The sequence below is a fragment of the Anopheles nili genome, chromosome 3 (genome assembly GCF_943737925.1).
Source record: "Anopheles nili chromosome 3, idAnoNiliSN_F5_01, whole genome shotgun sequence".
Lineage (NCBI taxonomy): Eukaryota > Metazoa > Arthropoda > Insecta > Diptera > Culicidae > Anopheles > Anopheles nili.
The window spans coordinates 14,183,813-14,203,727 of NC_071292.1; the positions used below are offsets into that span (position 1 = coordinate 14,183,813).

Consider the following 19,915-nt stretch of genomic DNA (forward strand, 5'->3'; position numbering starts at 1 on the left):
TGCTGCGCCACGACCAAGTGAAGCCTGCTCGGGCCGCTTCGCTCCCGACCGGTCAACCTTGCAGGCTGGTGGGCAACGTTGACCCGCCGGGATACGGCCGAAGCTCACCGGGGTCCGTGGCTGGGTTATATATGGCTGCGTAGTGACATATCAAATTGACAGTACACACACTCTCTCGTTATTGCGCGAGTGCGCAAAGAGTGCGTGCGGGATGTTTTTTGTTTGATTCATAGTTTTTTCGAGTTTTTTTTGTCCTGATTGCGGTTCATGTTGTGCCATCGTCCGTTTGGGTGCATGTGTCCGGTTTCGCTTCGCGTAGGTCTGCATAAATCGATTCGTCCGATAACTCCGATTGCCTGTTTGTCGTATGTCCTTTTCTGTCTCGGTGCCGCGGCTTCCTGTCAGTCACTAGTGGTGGCTCTCGGTGGGGAACTTCGGTAGCCCTAAGAGCTCACACCCAACTCCTCACAAACGGTTCACTGCTGACTGCTTCGGAACCAAAAATGCTAACTCTCAACGGAACCATAACATGGCAAGAGCTATGCCCTTTCTTTGTACTGTTGTAACTTAAGACGTCAGAAGAACAATTCACCTCTCATTTAACCCATCTTAAACTAATCTCTTCTTCAAAGCAACAACTCGAGCCGGCTGCTGAATAACGGAACAAAACACGTCGACATAACATCTCCTAGCTTAACTAAACATGATCAAATCGCTCGCCTACAGTCGGTTACTTGTGGAATTACTTCTCCACCGACTTCTCGCCACCGGCTTTCGGAGCATCCGATGCTGCGTTGCCGTCTTTTTCCTGATCCTGCGAACCCTTGTTACCACTGGTCGACTGCGGCAGGGCCTTGAGGATCGCGTGCACCTCCTCAGCGACGGCCATCAGCACGAATTCAAACTGCTGCCTAGTGGCCACGAGTCCTGCCCGCTGATCGCGCAGATGCTCCAACGTCGCCGCAATGTCGATCTCTCGGGCGCCCTTGTTCATGCGGCCCAGCACCAGATCGAGCAGGATGTACGCACCCGTGCGTCCGGAGCCGTTACTGCAAAACCAAACAGAAAACAGAGCGATCATGATGAGTTTGACGCGCGTGATGCCTACATTTAGGCGTCAACGTTAACCTCAGTCGACATACCTGCTGTGGACGACGATCGGGCACGATCGGCCGCGGTACGACTTGTTCACCTTGCGCCGGAAGTCAAGCAGTGCCTTCGCGGACGTCGGCACTCCTCCCTGCGGCCAGGATAGGAAGTGGAACTGTGTCACCGTGCGCGTCTCGCCAGTGCGCAGATTCTTCAGGTAGAACGAACGCACCAGATAATCGTCGCACCAGATGTGTTCGCTGACCAGATGCACCTCGTAGATGTGGTACACCTCGGCACCCTCTTCCGGCCAGTACCGGGCACAAGCTGAATCGCCGTTCTCCTGCAAGCGACAGAGCGCCACCAACACAACTGCTCCCTGTTCCCATACCATCTGCCAGAAGTGCGCCAATGTCGACGCCATTGGGCCTTGGGCGGCTACGTACGCAGGTGCTCGCGGATCATGATCGGTGATGGTGGACGCGTTGATGTAGTCCATGCCCTCGGCGTTCGCCAGATGGTTCAAGACGACGCGCGAGTGATCATACGGCAGAGGTGCTCCAGGTCGGTTCAGTGGCGCACAGGGTGCCTGTAAAGCCGCATCCCTAGCACTCGGTTCCGCCTCGTACCGACACAGGGCTTCCCATTCGCGTTGCAGTCGACCCTTATTACGCAGGTGATCCTCCATGTACGACAGCACCATATGTCCCGTTGAGATGTCCATGTTTGTCAGCGCTGGTTCCTCACTCCAGGACGACGTGCTCGACCGAGACGATGGTGGACGTGCTTCGGCCTCCTTCGTCAGGGCCGTTATACGTCCTCCGGGTGAATCCGTCCCAGTTGGGCCGGGTTTTCCACCTGCCATACGTGCCCGGCACAGATCCTGATAGTCCTTGCTTGAGCTGTCACCTCCGGCCAGACCCGACTGCAGCCCACCCAGCTTATCCTTCTTACGATCGTGCTTGCGGATCAGGAACAGTGTCATTGCGACGACGATGACGGCCGCAGCACCCGCTCCGGCGAACATGTACGCCATTACGTGCGTTACGTTCGGACCGTCCTCATCGCGCTTCATCCGGTGCGCAGACACTGCGTCCAGTTCCTTCGTTTTGTCTCCAACGCCCGCTTGCAACACGAGCACGCCCAATCGCCGAGAGAGGTTGTTCTTGAAGCGGCTGTCGTTGATCTGCTTCGCCACGTCAGCGGCTGTCTTGCGGTCCGGATTTGGTTCCACACGGAAAGACACCTCGTGTCGATCGACGCGTGAATGCGTGAAATATCCCTGCATATTAAGCAGCTCCGCCAGAGCGGTCACGATCCGTGAACCATCCTTCCAGTTGTCAATCCTGCAAGATGAAGGAAAAACGCCATCAGCCAAAGGTGCCCAAAGGTGTGTGACCTTTTTGACCTTGCGGTCTCGATTGTCACCAGCCATCCCTACCAGATACTTACGGATTCTTCAAGATGACATGCGCATACTCCGTGTCCACCGAGTGCGGTGCATGGTCATCGTCCGCGTGCGGGAACAGTTCCTTCTTCGCGATCGGTCGCTTATCCTCGTCCGAGTGTGTCTCGTGTTTCGGTGCCGTCTCCTTCGGTGGGTCACTTGGGCTTTGGCCGGATGGTGGCGGTGCCGCCGGTGGACCTGGCTTTTTCACGTCCAACCGCTCGCGCCTCGTAAACCCAAGGATGTTATCCAGCAGCGTGCGCGCTTCGTCCTTGCGTGGTCGCCCACTCGCCTTCGGTACGTACACGAACCCACCCTCGGTGTATAGCCCACCCGCTTCCGGATCCGGTGCGTACGCAGCCACCGATTCGCGCACGTTTCCAGCCGCTGGGCCTGGAATTTCATTCCGAGCGCCTTCTCGAAGACCGGTCTTATGCGGTCGCGTGTAGAACTTGTCCGCGTTTGGGCCATTCGCGTTGCCACCGGTTGGATTCAGCTGCCGGTTTACGTTCTCCGGTGCAAAGTTCGAGATCTTTGGGATGTGGTGTTCCTTGGCGTACTCCCGGAACGAGGACGTCTTCGGGTAGATGTACTCAAACTCCGGATCAACGTCGGCTGGGGTCAATCGCTCAACCAGCTCCCTCAATGCACGTTCCTCGTCGATTCCTCCAGGTTGCTGATGTTGTTGTTGTTCGCGAAATATGGCCGACCCGGCACCACGCTTGTTCGCTCCGTACGGACCAAACTCGCCCTTGGTAGGCCGGTACGGTGGCACCCGGATCTCATTCGGTTCAGCTCCCAACTCCAGGTAATCCGTCACATCCGGTGGGTGTTGCTGTTCCGCCTCCAGCAGAAGCCGACGCTGCAATTCGCGCAACCGAGCCCGATCAAGCTCGGTTGGCATCGCAACCGGAACCACCTCAGGCAGCACGTCCAGATCGTCGGGTGCACCGCCTCCTAGTGGCAACCTCGCTAACACCTTCTTCGGAGGTGGATAGTACACCTCATCCGCGTACTCCTCATTCGGGGGTGTGAAGCGCACGAACGCAAGCGGACTCTGCGGACCAAGGATCTCCGGATCGGGTGCTAGATTAGCGCACAGCGTCTGCGGGATCTCGGAGTTGGTGCGAATGGCGAACAACGCTCCCTGGATGCGGCACTGCGTGAATGGGTGCTCCCAACCGAGACCGGCTCCCTGCAGCTCCTCGAGCATGCGCGCCAGGATGCGGCTCTGGTCCTCTTCGAGCGGCTTCCGGAACAACTCCTCCGGTTCCAGCCCGTACTGCGGTAGACACTTTCCGAAGGCGAAGTCTGTGTGCGTGTTTTTTTTTGACGAGAAAACGAACAATTAGCGCGCGCGCACGGCTATCAATTACTTCTCCGGGAATGAAACCCTGGTCCCCCTGTGATAATTATTCCTATCCTGCGAGGGCTAAGGTAAGCCGCGAAGGAGTATCCTTCCGGTTCGAATGACGGATGGTACGGTTCGTGCGACAATTCCGCAATGGGAGGGATAATTAGAAAAAGTTTTTCATCCAACCGTGACCGTACCTGATAGCTTAATTCCCTAACCACGTCTGCTCGGTTGGCGGTAAAGCGATTATCTCGCTTGCAAGAAGTGCAAGAGATTTATCACGAATCGTTAATCTGATTAAAAATGTTGCCCTAACCACTATAACCACTCTTGCAAATAAATCGTTTCTTTTCTTCTGGCTTCACGTGGTTCAAACGTGTGGCGTTTAAAGGACATTCGAACGCAAATGCAGCTGGTACGCGCTCAAGTAGTGTAGTAGCCTCGCGTTAACGATTATAACGTTCATTCCATCCGATACGCTTCTACTTACCATCGTAGCACCATTCCAGGTGTTCCAGGCAAAGTGTTTCCGCGAAGAGGCATCCTGCAATTGAAACAGGCAGATATAATACGATACGGGTGAGAGATACGGCTAAGGAGAGCTACAGCTAAAGAGCGCTCCTTGAGCGCGAACAATGGTTCGTCTCCGCAAATAATTACGCCACGTCAATAGCACGCCGGCACGACAGGAGGGAAGAACAGTTTCCGGAAGTGGGGTCGGATAAGCCACCGCGAGCATCTGCGGACTCGGTGGATTAAAGGGGTAGTTTCCCATCGTGAAGCACATCTGAAGGCGTTCGTCCTCGACGCCACTCGAAACCCGCCCACAAAAGACCCACGAGGACGAAAGCTCCGTGGCTCAGTGATGGTGTAAAAAAAAAAAAGAAAACCCCTGAGCGGGAAGAGAGCCATCAGCTTTATCGGAAGTACGTGATGGAAAAGTGCTCCGGCCGGATATGGCCGGTAATCAGTCAGCCAAACGTGGGACCTTTCGAACGCGAAAAATATGCGTGGGAAGGAGAAAATAAGACATGAAAGCACCCGGGCTCGAGATTTCGATAAGCTGAGTAAGCGTGCTTGGTTGCGTTAGCGAAATTTATGCAAAAGATTAAGCGAGTTGGAAATACAATCGAAGATTCAATCTTTGAGGGCGTTAGTGGAAGCTGCTTTCTGCTGAGTGTGGGGGAGTTTTTCCCACCAGCACCAGCAAACAACGCACAATGAACGGCTTCAAGGACGAACGGCTTCAGGATGAACGAAAAAAAAAAATAGCGATGGGGAACAAAAGAACAAAAAAAAGGCCCCCGATTCTGGCAGCGGGCATGTGAAGCAAAATAAATACAACCACTCGACAGACGCCAAAGAACATTCATCGCCCAAGATGAGACACGATGGTGACCCGTGCCATTATTTCGTCTTGAGTGCGCTTTTTTTTCTTCTTTCATCGTAGTGTTTTGTGTCGGTTGTTGTTGCCACCCGTGCCAACCCGTGGTCCTTGGAGGCAGCTCTTTTTGCTAGAAATAGCGACCAGCGGTTCTTGTGAGGTTGCTGCAAGCTCATCATCCTGCCTGCCAACCTCATTAGGACAGTCCAAACAACTGGTGGTAGAGCTTTGCTTCCCAGCCCAACTCACCCTGCAGCCCATCCCCACCAAAACCGGAGTGAGACGTTACAGAATCATCTGACAGTTGTGGGCGAGTGGTTTATTTCTTCCCCGAAGCCTGACGCAGAAAACGCTCCCGAGTGGTTGCGAATTGCTCTAACGCCCCAGTGCGGCGCTGATTTGCGAACGCTTATTTGTTGCGTATGTTTCCCAAGATGGCTTCCATCCCCGGGAAAAATGAGCAACTGGAAGGGGAGAAAAATCGATGCTTTGCAGCGATTATGCTGTGATTATTTGCGACACTGATCGTTTGTATCCGGAAAACCGTGGCTTGAAGCTTCTTTGAGTGATGGATTCTTTGGAACAGCGTCGTTTTTGCGCCGTGGCATTGATTTGCTTCAAGGAAAACGATCCAGGGTAGGGTATTTCCACAGGGAAACGAAAGCTCGAGCGTACATTTGTGCCTCATCATGGTTGAATGTCAAAGGTTTGCGACAACGCAGCAAATTCCGACAAACGTCAATCGTGTTTACACAGCCAACGGCGTGCTTTGATGCAGCCCTGTTGTTGGAAATTCATTCCCCATTCGTTTTGAGTGGCCTTCTGTGTCCTTTCTCGTCATGGCTTGCTTGCGCTGTAGCAGCACACTCTCACTCTGCCAGCCTGGACGCATTCTACAGCGCCATCGCTTAGCATCCGATCGATAGCAGCGATTCTCGATTGATTACATACCGTTGTTCGAGCTCGAGCCATCGTAGGCTGTCTATTTTTAACTCAGTCGCATTGTCGACTCGCTCCCAGCGACCTTCAGGACCTCCCACCCGGTGCGTAAGTATATGCTTCATGCCGTTGGTTCGGAAACAAATCCAAACGGCGTCGCAGGAACGAAACGTCAGTAGAACGACCCGGCAGAGACAGGCGACGTGTGACACCGTCTGGAATGATCCAGAATGCCACCCTCGACCCGGTTGATTTACTATCAACCAGTGGCTTCACAAATCGACATAAGGATATCATGTTGCCGCGTTCGCTCGAACCTGCCGTCAGTGTCCTGATGGAGGCGCATGAGATACATGAGTCCGAAAACACCATTACGCTGTCGGTTCTGCGCCGGCGAGCTGTCACGATGGAGTAACATCCTGAAACGAAATACCTGTTGCCACCCTATCCGGTGACCGTACAGGTGGCAGGAGTACGCGCGTGTGTGTGTATGTGCAGCTAAAAATAGCTTCTCGTCGAATTCGGAACAACTCAGGTCCTTGTCGTCCCTGTTGTTTGCATCTGCTACTTGCTCACTTTTTGTTCGCTTTTCCTCTCAAGCGACATACCGATCTGCTCGAGACGTGGCGTGCTTGGTAGCTAGCTTGTCCTTCTTGGCATGCGTGCACGTGCATCTCATTGAACATGACCTCGCTGACATGGTACAAAAGTTTCTCGTCCGTTCGTCCGTGTGTTTTATCCCCCGGCTTGAACCTGCCACTGAACCGGCACCAAACGCGTCACGAGAGCATATTTCGGGGAGTAAAAAAGCTCCGGCATGCCTCACGATGCTCACCTGCTTGTGACACTCTGGGTCTGGGCTCGGTGGCGTGAGAAAAAATAATTAACGGTGAAATTTCGTTACAAACTGACGTCAAAGCGTTTTGACGGTGGAATGTAATTTACCACCGGGGCCACTTCGGAGGCATAATGCCGGTAACCACGGCAAAGAGTAAGAAAGATTAAGGAAGAGAGAGAAAGCCTTTCAAGATGGAGGCGCAAGAAGGTGGAAAAAAAGGTAAATGTAGCTCAATGCCCCGTAGGCAAATAGCAAAATGGCCACTTTCAGCCAATAATGTTGGCGTTTGAATTCGATCGCCCGTAAAACGCTAACCATGTTGCGTTGTCATTGTTAATTGGCTTCGAAGCGGTATTCCGGTTCGTCGGAACGCACCAGCGGTCGTTTCGCAATTTTCAGCCGTGAATCCTTACCGCGCCATCGCCAATCAAAAGGCATATTTTTTTTACCTTCGTGAGCTCCTTTCATTCCTATTTGTAGCCGCGGGCAACAATACGTCCCACATTGCGCCATTCCAAAAACGATAAGCATCGGCCTACCGGATCGGCCACACAATGGAGTCTTCGCGTGCCGCTAGACCGCCTATTCCCCGCTCCGGCAGGGGCTTTTTTGCATTATTTTGCGCATTTTCTCGCAACTTGAAACCGAACGCCGTAACGCGAGACGCACGCGACGAGCGACGAAATGTCAAACTGGCGCAGTTCAGCAAAGTCCGTGAGAGCCCCTGGTTCCGGCCCCGGAACACCGGTGAGTTCCTTCGAGTGAGTTTTCCCGCGTCAAACCACCCCCCCCTATCGCCGGGGACCTCCTGACGCGGGCTGAATGACGTCAAACCAACGCGTCGAAAGAAGAACGAGCTTTTGATGCGACACGATTCGCATCGAGGTGGGAGGCCATCCAACGGCCGCTTTCATCTGGTTTGTTTTGCTCCCTGACGATCAGAAAAAGGCGAACTTTTCGCAAGAACACACTACACTTTTAGAGAACCTTCGTCTACCAAGCGAGTCGAAAAAGGACGGTCGCGTGGGTAACATTCTCGAACGCTCCTTTTTGTTTTGTTTTTCGCCGACGTTTTTTTTTTCGCCTTACAGGCTAAGGCTCAAGAGCATTACGGTCTGCACGCAAGAAGAAGCGTTCCCACCGGCACGTTCCTTATGGGGCATCCGTTACCTAAGCGGAGGTGGGTTACCATTTTAATGTGCCACTTTCGAAGGGTGACCGGTGGTAGGAAGCCCCCCAGGTAGGAATGCTAAATTTAAATGCTGTCGAATCAGTAAATGTTCCCCCTTCGGCGTCCGATACGGAGTTTATTCCCGCCCGCAAGTAATCGGTATCGATTGTGGGTGGAAAGCTAGCAATTCGTGGTCTAATTTTAGCTTACGTTGCATACCGAAGCCTCCGGTGTAGCTTTTGAAAACAGACGCCATTCAAAATGGTTTTCTACGAGTACGAACTCGAAAACGGTGGAAACATAGATTTCCGCTCTATTTTTAGTGCGCGTAACGACACCTGTGCTAGTGGAAGGCCGCCTCCATCGCCTAATAACTGGTGAAATGTGTCCTCCCTGGGACGACATTTTATTTATGCCTTTAATCACCTGCCGCTCGGGTGTGTGATTACGGTGGGCAAAGGATCCCGCATGCTCGTAAAGCCACGCGACGTAAATTATCATTTTCCCATCCCCTCGAGTGATGCGAGTGCGGTTTTGCAGAGTGCCGGAAGGATAAGGGGCCTCGTGGGAACCACTTGAAACATATCACCACACAGCATATTTTGATCACTCGCAGCCATTATGAAGGTTTGAGGGTTGGCAAGCAACAGTACCGCTGGTTTGAGAATGCGTTGAAACAAACCGTCAAAGGCAAACGAAGTGGGCTCAAAGAAAGAACATACAAGCACGAGTACGTAGCAACGTATTATGAAATTAAAACAGGCTCCACCACACGCGAGGAATGTCAATTAGCAGTCGGGTGAAACTCCACTCGAGGGAGTGGGCAGCATTTGCTCAAAGGGTAGAGGCTTAACTCGTGCAAAACTTCCATCATAAGCGGCTTACGAGCCAACACGGCAAAGTTGAGTTTAACCGATGTACTTTTGACGTTGAACGGTCGTTCTCATACCCGACAGACGAGGACGAAAGTCCTTTTTTCGCGCCCTGTATAAGGCATAAATCAAACGCTCATGCTTACGGGCTCAGCAGACACAGACAATTTGCACTTGAAAAGCTGCCAAAGGTCATAATGTTTGTGTGCTCTATTCCATCTGCTGTAAACTCACAGCAACAGAAAAAATCCTTTGAAACATAAAACGTATTATTACACCGACAGACACGAGAACCTCAACCACGCAACCGATTGCTGGCTTCGTTTCTAGTTGTGTGGTTTAGAGTATGTTTCCTGCCCCAACAAAGCACTTTCGTGAACCCTTTTTTCAGCCATTCACCTCGCTAGGTTTATCTCTATACCTGGCGTCTCGAGAACTATCAGGACGATGCAGTTACAGTGCACCACCACCATCATTGCTCGCACAACTAGCTACGTCTCGGTTGAATGCTTGAACTGACTTCCATCGCTCATCGCTCGGCGTTTCGACATCCATTTCGCGGTGCTTGAGATGGATGATGTCCTTGCCATAAAAACCGATACGCCCCGGTTTCAGGAGGGAAAATGGCCCCCAATGCTATCTCGTATCGTATTACTGCCATGCGCACACACACGCAGACGAGCTTATCCGTTTGCAAATGGATGGCATCGTCGGTGCTTCGTCCGGGCATTGTTAATGTTCACCTCGGAACACACAAAAGCGATTACGCCTCCGCAAGATCCTGCAGTCTGAGGATGGATTTTGCTCGCAAACTACTAACACACATAATTTTATTCGTTCTCTGCGCAGCGCGCAATAAAGCACCGCTGGTGCTGGTGGTTGGAGGGATAGCATTATGTTACAAATTAATACCACCTCCATTTACGTGCCCTGGCTACGTGCTGGGGATGTCATCAAATGTCGCACCTCAACGGCATGACGTCGACAGGACGATGGGAAAGGTAGACATTTATCAACAGGCGGCCTCGACAGGTGGGAACACACAATTATTTAATCACCATCCCGACCGTCTATTGTGTTTAATTGCGGTACAAGGGCGCCGATAGGCCGTGTGGCTAAATTATTTACTGTAATATTATAGATTATGAGCTGACCCTGCAAACACGCTTTAGATAGTTGCCTTCTATAGCCTATGTCTATAGACTTTATCGTCCTTTATATCCTTCGGGTGCTCAACGGGTTGCCTACATTTAGGCTCGTACGAAAAGGCACTCAATTTCTATCGGGTGTTTTTAGTCTAAAAAAAGCACGTTGTCAATGCATAATATGTAATGCAACTGCTAAATTGCACACTTAACAGACCGTCACGTTATTAAAAATACCATCACATCTCGTACCAGCAACATTCCCCCACAATAAGCTGAAGCGAATGTGCTGGTAAAGCAATAAATTTGCAGCATCGTTTACCATCCTCTCAAGTGTTAGGGGAAAACGAGAGAAAAGCCACTCGCAAGCAAAACCCTTCCATAGAATTATTTCAATCTTGAGCTCTTCCAGGTAACGCTGCCTGGTCTCATACCATCCCTATACCCAATCGATTTTAATCCAATCCGACCAGCTTACAACTGGATGGGGTTGTGCGCCCAGTTTGTCTCACTTTATCTGCATGAGATGGTCTTTTTATCTCCTCCTCTTTCTCTAAGCTGCTGTGCATCACAAGTGCCCGCGCACACAAACGGCTCCCACAATGAGCCGTTGCAATATGGCCAATAATAAAGCACATACACACGCCTCGTCAAGGCTCAGTGCTTTCTGTGGCCTTCGATGCAAAAAACATCCCATTCGCATGAACTCGCCATTTGGCACGCAGTGGTGGGCAGGATTGTTTCATCGTCCAGCCGAGATAAAGGATGCTGCCCGATGCCGATGTCAGTGGCATACCACTGCAAGGGTGAGTGCAGCATAGCGAAAGCATTACCAATCGCTGCCGCTCACATGCAGAGCGATAACGAGGGGCTTGCGTTTGACATCGGTCTGGTATGTCAGGCTGTCCACAACCGGACCGGAACCGAGTAAATTAAACTCCAGACGACGTGCGCCGTATTCGTCACCGGTTGATCAGTATTCTGCTGCTGGAATTGAATCATGCCTCAGGAATGATTTCATTACAAATGAGCGTCCACTTGGTGGCTTTCACGAGCAAGCGTCACGGACGTTAATGACGTTTCGCGCTAGCCGGTTATGTCGTGAAATCGAATCGAATAAATCCCACCTGCGTATCACGTGTCACGCTTTCCAACCAGTACGGCAAACCTTTTGCCGGCCGTCATTAACAGGAAAGGAAAGAAGCAACAAAAAACCGGCAGCAACAAAAAAGCGAAATGTTTCCAATCCGAACCGGCATAAAAATCCAATTAACTCCTTAATTCCTGCAGCCGCCCGGATGTTCGTCGGGGAGGAAAATTTCATTTGCCTCGCAAATAAGCCGTGCAAACGATAGCACCCGGGCCGGGTCGGTACTCGCACTGCGAGCACTCAAGGTCACGGAAACAGCCGGCGATGCGTGGGAGTTTTCCATGCACAGCAGGTGCACTGAGCAAAGGGATGGACTCTGGCAAGCGCTTGGGAAAACTCCCACACACGCGATGCGATGATCTCGGCAAGGCAGGCAACCAAAACCAGATGCGTTTGACGGTTGCCATCGAAGGGGTGAGTTTGCAACGTGCAACAGCCGTAGGCCGGCAAATTCCATTGCCCTTCGAATGTGTGACGCAAGACGAGATGTTAGAAAATGCAGCTTCGTAATGTGAGTGGAAGATAAATAACCCACCAGATCTGACCAATTTTCTGTCGTTCTAAAAGTTTACTCCTCATGAGAAGCAGTTTGCAAATATCTCTAAAACACCAACGTAAGCACCGTGTGCATTGAAGCTGAAACCGAGATAAGCTTTCTCTAGTTCAGCAAAACTCGTGCCCAACTTCGGGTGGCTTCGTTGGTGCGTTGCGCAACCAAATCAACAGCATGGGTAGAAAAAAAACAGAAAAGAAGGACGAACTCTGTCGATGGAAACAGAAAAGAAGTAACCCCAAGAAGCCTGACATATTTCGACGGAGAATGATCTGCCGCAGCCTCGGAAACAAAACCATCGATTATATAAGCACCCATCACACAGTCACCCGGCAGATAAGACCTCCCCTCAGGGTTGAGAAATTAAGGATGCTTGGGCAACGGAATGAGCGAGCAGAATTCATACCGGATGGGTGGAGGTAAAATTACATCTAAAATTCATCTCACATTCGAACACACATTCCTCCGCTTTGACCCCATTTTGTCGTGTGCGTGCTCGAACTCGCTCGGGAATGCTTGGGGGCATACGGAGGTTCCCCGGAAACAACAACCCTCCCCGTCGGGACTTTGCTTTTCCATCGATCTGAGGTAACAACATCCTGGCATCGTTCCTGAGCCTAGCAAATCCCCGACGGGAGTGAAGGATTGCAGGCTTTTTTTGTTCAACGGAAGGATGGACGGAAACAAGGAAAGAGAGAAAAATCAAAAGCACACTCACCGATGTTGCCCTCGGCCGAGACGAGGAAACTAGGGCCACCTAGAGGAGCGACGCCGGACAGCAGCGTCAGCAGAGCGGCAGCCAGCATCAAGTGTTGCCAAGTGTTTGTCCATGCTGCCACTGTCGTCGATGTGTCAGTATTTGACATCGTGCGGTTTAGATCATCACTTTAAAGTGTTGCGGTTTGGCGTATCCCCGGTTGTACCGATGCGGCCTGTGATCCGTTGATGTCGTGGGGTGCGATAACTGTGGAGGAGTACCACGGCTGCAAGGGGAGAAAAGAAGAAAAACCACGAACGTATCGCATTAAGAATGGTGGTGGATTGATTAATTGCATTCGGTCGGGAAAAGGTAGAAAAATGGCACCGGATTAACGAACGCCTACGAAGGATTTTATCGGACAGAAAAAGTTCGTACTCCCAAATGGCCCGTTGGCCAGCTGTGATGAAGCTTTGACGAGCTGCAAAGTGAGTCTGGTTTCAAGGATTGCTGGTCGAGTTGACCTGAGTTTGACTTTCTTCACTCGACCTTTGTTTGATAGCTCAAACTCGATTTGAGCCGCCCTTTGGAAGCAACCAGGCCCACTACAATTTCCCCGATTCGAAAAGGTTCGGCTGAAAGTTCCCGCAATACCCGAGAGATCATTCAAGCTCAAGGCACAACGATGTCGTTGGTGTGGAAATTTTAACCCCCTTCGAAACACGTCGCTCGATGAACTGGAACCGTAGGCGTATGCGGAATGCCTGAGTTCCTGCTGCTCCCCGAGTGCAGGGCAAAAACGACGAGCGGGCGAAGGACGACGAAACAGATTGAGCTGTTGAACGAGCGCTCCAATATTGGAAAACTTTTCAGCGCCACTGTGGGGCGATTCCATATCCTGCGTGGGCGATAATCGCAGCACTTTTGGACAGCATCTGCCAATAAAACGATGGCTCATACCGATGAGAAGGGTTGCTGGAAGGGTTCACAGAAGAAAACAACCAGGCGCCTCCATCAACCAGGCGTTTCCAACGACCAGGCGTCTCCATCGACCGTGAATGGTTGTGTGCAGCTCAAAATTTGCTGCCAGATGGCTACCAAACGCTTAGCAGTTAATCTTACGTGTAAAAAAAAGTAACCAAAGGGAAAAAAATCTCCAATCCATTGAGCCACCATTCAACCGGCTACAGCATAAAACCGTCCAACGGGACTGGCATAATTGGATAAAAATGTAGATTAAGCAAATTTACCGGTTGCTCGGTGTGAAATTGATTACCTATTGCGAGGAAGCTAACAAAACCTGACAAAGAAATCGCGAAACGGTGTACATAAAATCGCTACCGAACTCGCCACCGTGAATTGTGGTGGGTTTCAGTTGGACCAAAAGTCCGAACCGAAGGTCACACCATTTCCATGGGCACGAGCGTCATCATTGGCTCCAAGCTAGCATCCCAGGGGAGAGTTTTAATTTAATTTCTCATCGTTTTTCGAGCGCTAGCCGTTTCCCTCGGTCGTTTCAAAACGCGGCTCCACGCCAGAAGACAATGCGCAACACAGTCTGCCGCGCTGTTAATGCCAAGCCAATTTATCACGTGCAGCAAGGCGGTGGGGGGTTCGGAGGTGGATGAAAATTTCCACCTGCTAATAAAACCCCCTGGTGATAGATTTTTAGAGCCTCAGGAGGAGCGCTTCTCCATCGATGCGCGGCAACAAAGTTGCGCTACGGCAGGAAAGTTGTCTAGCTAGCCCCGTTTATTCTGCTTTCCACCGGGGGTGTATTATTATGTTATATCTAGCCACCCTACGCCCGAACCGGATGCGCATGGCAATGGGAAAGTTTTCAGCGCGTGCAGGTAAATTAACTTACCGAACCGTGGGAGAAAGCTGCTTTAGCAGAGGCGAGCAATGCATCTCCGCACCGGTGTACCTGCTTATTTACCCATTCCTTTTCCAGTAGGTGTAATTTTTCTCACTGGAACCATTCCAAAGACAATCATACGCACCTTCAAAGACAGCACGTTCGTGTGTTTGCTTATCACCAATGGCCACTTCCGGTACAGCTTGCATCGCTGACACGTCCATGATGCCGGTGTACATTGTGTGCAACCGCTTACAGGTGACAGAATGGGCGAGATTTTCTTTGCATCCAACCCGGACGCGACCGCAGCCAGGAAAAGGTCAACGGAGCAAACACGCCACCAGGACCAGGAGTCAACAATGAATGCCGCTAACCGCGCTGGTCGCAAGTCGTTAAAACTTATTTAACAACATACCGAAGCGGCATGCAAGTTATTTCACTTCCACCTACAGTGGGTGGTGGAACCTCCCGTAAAACAGCATGAAAAAGAGGGCCACTATAGACCACCCTTAGCGTGACCGATCGAAAGACGTCACACCGTTGGTGGTGTTCGGTTTTTTTATTCAACTATTCTCGCTCTCTCTCTCTTTCTTGCACGCGCTCTCTCGCTCACCTGCGGAATGCCACGCAAAATGGCCATTTATTAAATGGATACATAAGCACACCTGGAACCAGCATCGAATGGGTAGGAATGGTGGAAAACCTTCCCCACACCCCGACTCAGCACCGTTATCGAATGCTCGCACGCAGGGCAGGCTACATGTACAACGGAAAGAAAAGGAGAGCAGCAAAAAAAACCACCCCCATGGCTTCCGGGGAGGGGTTGGGCACGTTCCGATTGGTCCCGATCTCTGATAAGCCCCATTTCGAAACCGCACACAGCGCTTTTGCATATTTACGCCGGACTTACGGTCTCCAGTCAACAGGTCGTCCCAAGGATAGCGCTCCGAGCCGAGCTAAGTGTCCTTCTTGTGCTACGCCATCGGTGGCAGGACATTCCGGTGCACGAGCACGCACCAGGGATCGTGCGCTTCACCCACTCACCCATCGACCACGACCAGAAAAGGGGGTTTATTTGTGTTTGTGCTCGGAAAGTTCCGTTTATGTCTTATCGAATGCTTCCTTCCTTCGGAAGACATTTTCTCGCGCAGTTCGCAGGGGCTCTCTCACGTTTTCTCACGTTACAGCACGTTTTCTGCATGAGTGAGTGAGTCTTCGAGCAATCGGTTCACATCCCGTGCACAAACTGAACAGTGCACAAACACCGAAAACATTTCCCATCTCCGCGAGAGTGGCCACGCGGAACGAACGCTCGAGTTGCATTGCCAACATCGTACGGCAGGAATGGCGCTGCGCACGTATATAGTAGCGAGTTCTCGAGCTCAACTACAATCAACTACAACCAGGCATGCTCTCACCCGCCCTACTCAGCAAACCCACTCACGAGTCTCATGGAGGCGAGATTTGCAACAGATACCAGGCGCCTCCATCAACGCGGGAGGCTTGGAGAGCTTTGGCGGAAAAATTAAGAGAAAAGCTTCCCCACTCACCCCAGCGTACGGGTGACCACCGTACGGACAAGATAGATGGCGCTCGTGCAGGCGTTGGTGTGAGTGATAAGGAGCGCGTTATCTCTCTCTCTCTCTCTCTCTGACATTGAACGTCACTGCGAACCGAAAAGGATCTTCGAGCTATTTCGCAAACAGTTTGCAAACTGCGTGGGCGGCCGAAAAGATGTTTTGAGGAAAAAAAACCCACACACAAACGGGAGCCTTTTAGCAAACTGTGGTTTATATTTGGTTGTTTTCTAAAAAAAGCTCTAAAGTGGGTCACTGAACGAGCGAAAAAAAAAACAAAACACAATTCTAGCAGATGCTCGTCCTCTGCTACACTAACGCGGATTCAATGTTAGACATTTTTTTCTGCTCCATTTGCACCTGCTAGTTATCTTGAGATGGATTTTCCCTTTCAGCTAGCATGCAATCATTTACCTCTCAGTGGAGCGGATCCCAGCTGGCTTAGCTTTACGGTCACGCTGTGGTTACTTCGATTCAATATGGATGCTCGTTTCGTCCTGTTCACAAGAACGGGCTCCTTTCAACGCACACTAGATCGTGATGGAAACAGCACGAAACAATCGAAGAGAATGGAAACAAACACGTTGTGCGTGTGTGACTTTTTCGCACCGCAAACTAGACAACTAGGCGGCGACGTGCCTGCCCGAAACTAGAACGAAGGGAAAACGATTTGGCTACTAACCGAGGCCAGAGCAACGGAACTGCGAACACAAACCGACGAAACGGAACGAAATGAATCAAACGAAAAAAAAACGACTATCACTACCACCGGGAGGTCCTTCTGCCCGCTGTCACCCCTGCCTTGCGCGGTTGGCTGTGAACGGACCAAGAACACGGCCACTATCCCCTGCTGGTAATTATCCTTGCGATCCAGCAACCACTGACTGGTGTGCTGGCAAGCCAAGGTGCGCCCTGCTCGCGCCGCCTTGCTATGAGCGACGAAAAACGCAACCTTCCACCAGCCGAACTAACGGCACAATATGGCACGAGCTGGGAATGCTCGCCCGCGGCAGGTCCCAGCTGCTGAGTGCCACCGCACTAAGGCATTTGCCGATCGATGTACGATCGTATGGGTGCTCGTCGCACACACACAAACACGGCTTGAGCACGAAACCTAGAGGCAGCATAGAGACCTTCGCTTCGTCCCGGTTCACGGTCCCCGGTTCGAGTTTTCCGCAGGTGAGTGCGCTTTAGAAAAAGCTCCGGAGACACTCACGCTCGGCTGGGAGTCGTAGGACTGGGACGGAAGCATCACCACAAGATGGATCAATCGTACGTTTGGAGGCAAACGTCACGATTCCGCTCGGTTGTAAATTATTTTGTCCTTCAGTTTCCTTTATTTTTCTCTCTTATTTCTCGCCTCAAGGCATGGCATAGTATGTGTGTGCGTATATGTGTTTGTGTATAAAAGCTCCCTTAACACTTCCAAAAATCTCAAATTAAATACAACCCCAAATACGCACACAACCCCACGTCAGGGCGGACGTGATAGGTTATCATTTTGTTTCCATCAAACATACCATTAATCTCGCTGATCCGTACGACGAAACGTTGGCTCCGCACGGTTTGGATTCTCCCCTACGGATCCTTCCGTGTACCGCCTCTAATCTAACTGTACAATCTTGTCCTCTCGCTGGACACCGTGGGCTGTTTGGCTGTCGTCGCAGCTGTCACTTTTCCACATACACACGCTATCTGATATGACACGTTTGCGTGCAACGATTCCCGGATATTTGGGATGTGAACGAGTGTTTTTTTTTCTTTATGTTTGCCTTTTCTTCTGCTTCTTTTTCCTTTAACTTTCTTCTCAGTTCTTATGTTTTCCAAAACGAACCGTCACTGGGCACTTTCTCTAGCATCCCATCGGGTGCGGAGTGAAACGCTAATGATACGCGCTGCATCGCTGCGTGATGTTTACAAGGATTGTTTTTGCTTTTGGAGCGAGCGTTTATGGCCTTTTTTCTCTGTTTTATGCTCTCACCTTATATGTATTCACCAAAAAAAGGTCTAACGATCTTTGCGTGTGCTGTATTTCTCATCGATTAGTTCACATTTTCCCTCAACTTAAAGTAGTGAAAAATGAGCAGATGAACCTTTTTTTGCTTTGCAGACTCTTCCGAGCCCCGTACGTAATTCCGGGCCCGGATCGGGTGCGTATTTTGCAGGCGAATGACAGTTCGCGACTGTCAGGGGAGAAGCGCTCGTAAGGAAAGCTTCGGGCCCGATTTCCGGCGTGGGTTCCAGTCGGAAAATGCGCGAGTGACCAGCACACTGTTGCGCTTCGGGAGCACAAACACCCCCAACCATGTGGAGCACATGCACACACATACACACCGGTCGATGCGATCAATAACGGTCTGTTTGGTGTGGAAAACTTCGACCGTCGAGCGCAGGCTCACCGAAGGCTGTATGGCAAACAGTTCAATTCAATACACCCTCTGACGCGTCGACCCCGATGTCCCGGGTTGGCGTGTTGGTGTGTGCTTTTGTTTGTGTTGTTAATTGAATGTTTTTTTTCCTCCACTATTTGGTTGCCGCACTCACACACCACCAGGTCGGCTTTTCCGAGCTGTTTGACGTAGATGCGCTGCTCATTGATAAAATTGTGCTCCGCGAATGGATCGTGCTTCGACGCCTACGCAGAGGTAACCGTGCACATGTGCGAACAGACACAAACACAGAACAGATAACAGTTCGTTATCACTGGTTATACACCAGAAACAAACTGCGCTTATATTGGAAAGTATCACAAAAAATGCTAACAAGTCTCTTTTGTCATAGCCAGCATGATGATATGGCTCAGTTTATTTTTACGGTTATTTCCATTCCTTCAATTTACATAGCATTGAAAAACACCGTTGATTGATATGCCAACTTAAAGGTGACACGAGTTTCAGCGTATATCGTCGCGGATGTATTCGTGTTTCTACATTTATTACGTCCAAAACATTCGGAACCTGGAACCTTTAGTGAACCTGGATGATTTCTTCAATATATTCTGCTAAAGTTTTGAATTTTGTTTACGATTTTGTGAGCTGGGTACTCTATTATATATTTGAAACTCATTTCAGTTGTATTTTGATAAGCAACCGCAGTCCTTATCATTACTGCCCAAACAATTACACCCATATTTGTACCAAATCCACCCCTAAGTCAAAGAGATTAAAAAGCTTTCCCATTGATATATTTCACTGAATGCGTAGGGCTAAGCATGCTTTGAAATGTTTCTTGTTGAAATATTTCAATTCATCGATCAGCTCCAGCAATCCCTTAATGATCTTTGCTTCCAAATGCATGAAACTAATTCACAACAGATCACTATCAGCATCATCTGATTTGTGTTTGTTTGCACTTTTAAACCTGAACTGCACACTTGGAACACATTTCACATTGAAATCTAGCAAACTAATTTGAAAGCGGTATAATAGGTGTAAAACATACTCACATGCGTTGAGCGGGGTTTCAATTCACTGCACACTCGAAGGCTCTTAAAACCGAGACTAGGTTTGTATTATTTCATTCGCAAAATTTGTATTTAAACGCTAAAATGTTTCAATTTCCAACGATGAATGGCACTGTTAAAATACGTCCGCACGAGTCAGAGTGTTCCGCGCGACTAGACTAGGAGGTTAGTTTTCTTTGTCTAATTAGCTTTCGTCATTAGAATGCCAACTAATCAATCCATTTGACTGCAAGCTCGATTCTTTCTTATACATTTCGGATTCCAGAAATGGTGTCGTTGTAATTATGCGTACAGAAAACAACGGCTTCAAGTCGTCAAAACTACGCACAAGGACTCCTGTAACCATTCGTCCGGGATACTTACATCTCAATGAAACCC

General features: G+C 50.3%; 1 protein-coding gene across 1 annotated transcript; it reads right to left on the bottom strand.

The window, feature by feature from the left end:
• Window positions 1–541: 541 nt before the first annotated feature.
• LOC128727660 (receptor-type tyrosine-protein phosphatase-like N) lies at window positions 542–18,244 on the bottom strand. Its single transcript, XM_053821595.1, has 6 exons — window positions 17,595–18,244; window positions 12,661–12,925; window positions 4,381–4,434; window positions 2,542–3,847; window positions 1,143–2,435; window positions 542–1,049 (listed from the first exon to the last, which is right to left on the bottom strand). Exons 2-6 carry the CDS (start codon window positions 12,806–12,808, stop codon window positions 743–745), a joined length of 3,108 nt encoding a protein of 1,035 aa, XP_053677570.1. The 5' UTR covers window positions 12,809–12,925; window positions 17,595–18,244; the 3' UTR covers window positions 542–742.
• Window positions 18,245–19,915: the final 1,671 nt, after the last annotated feature.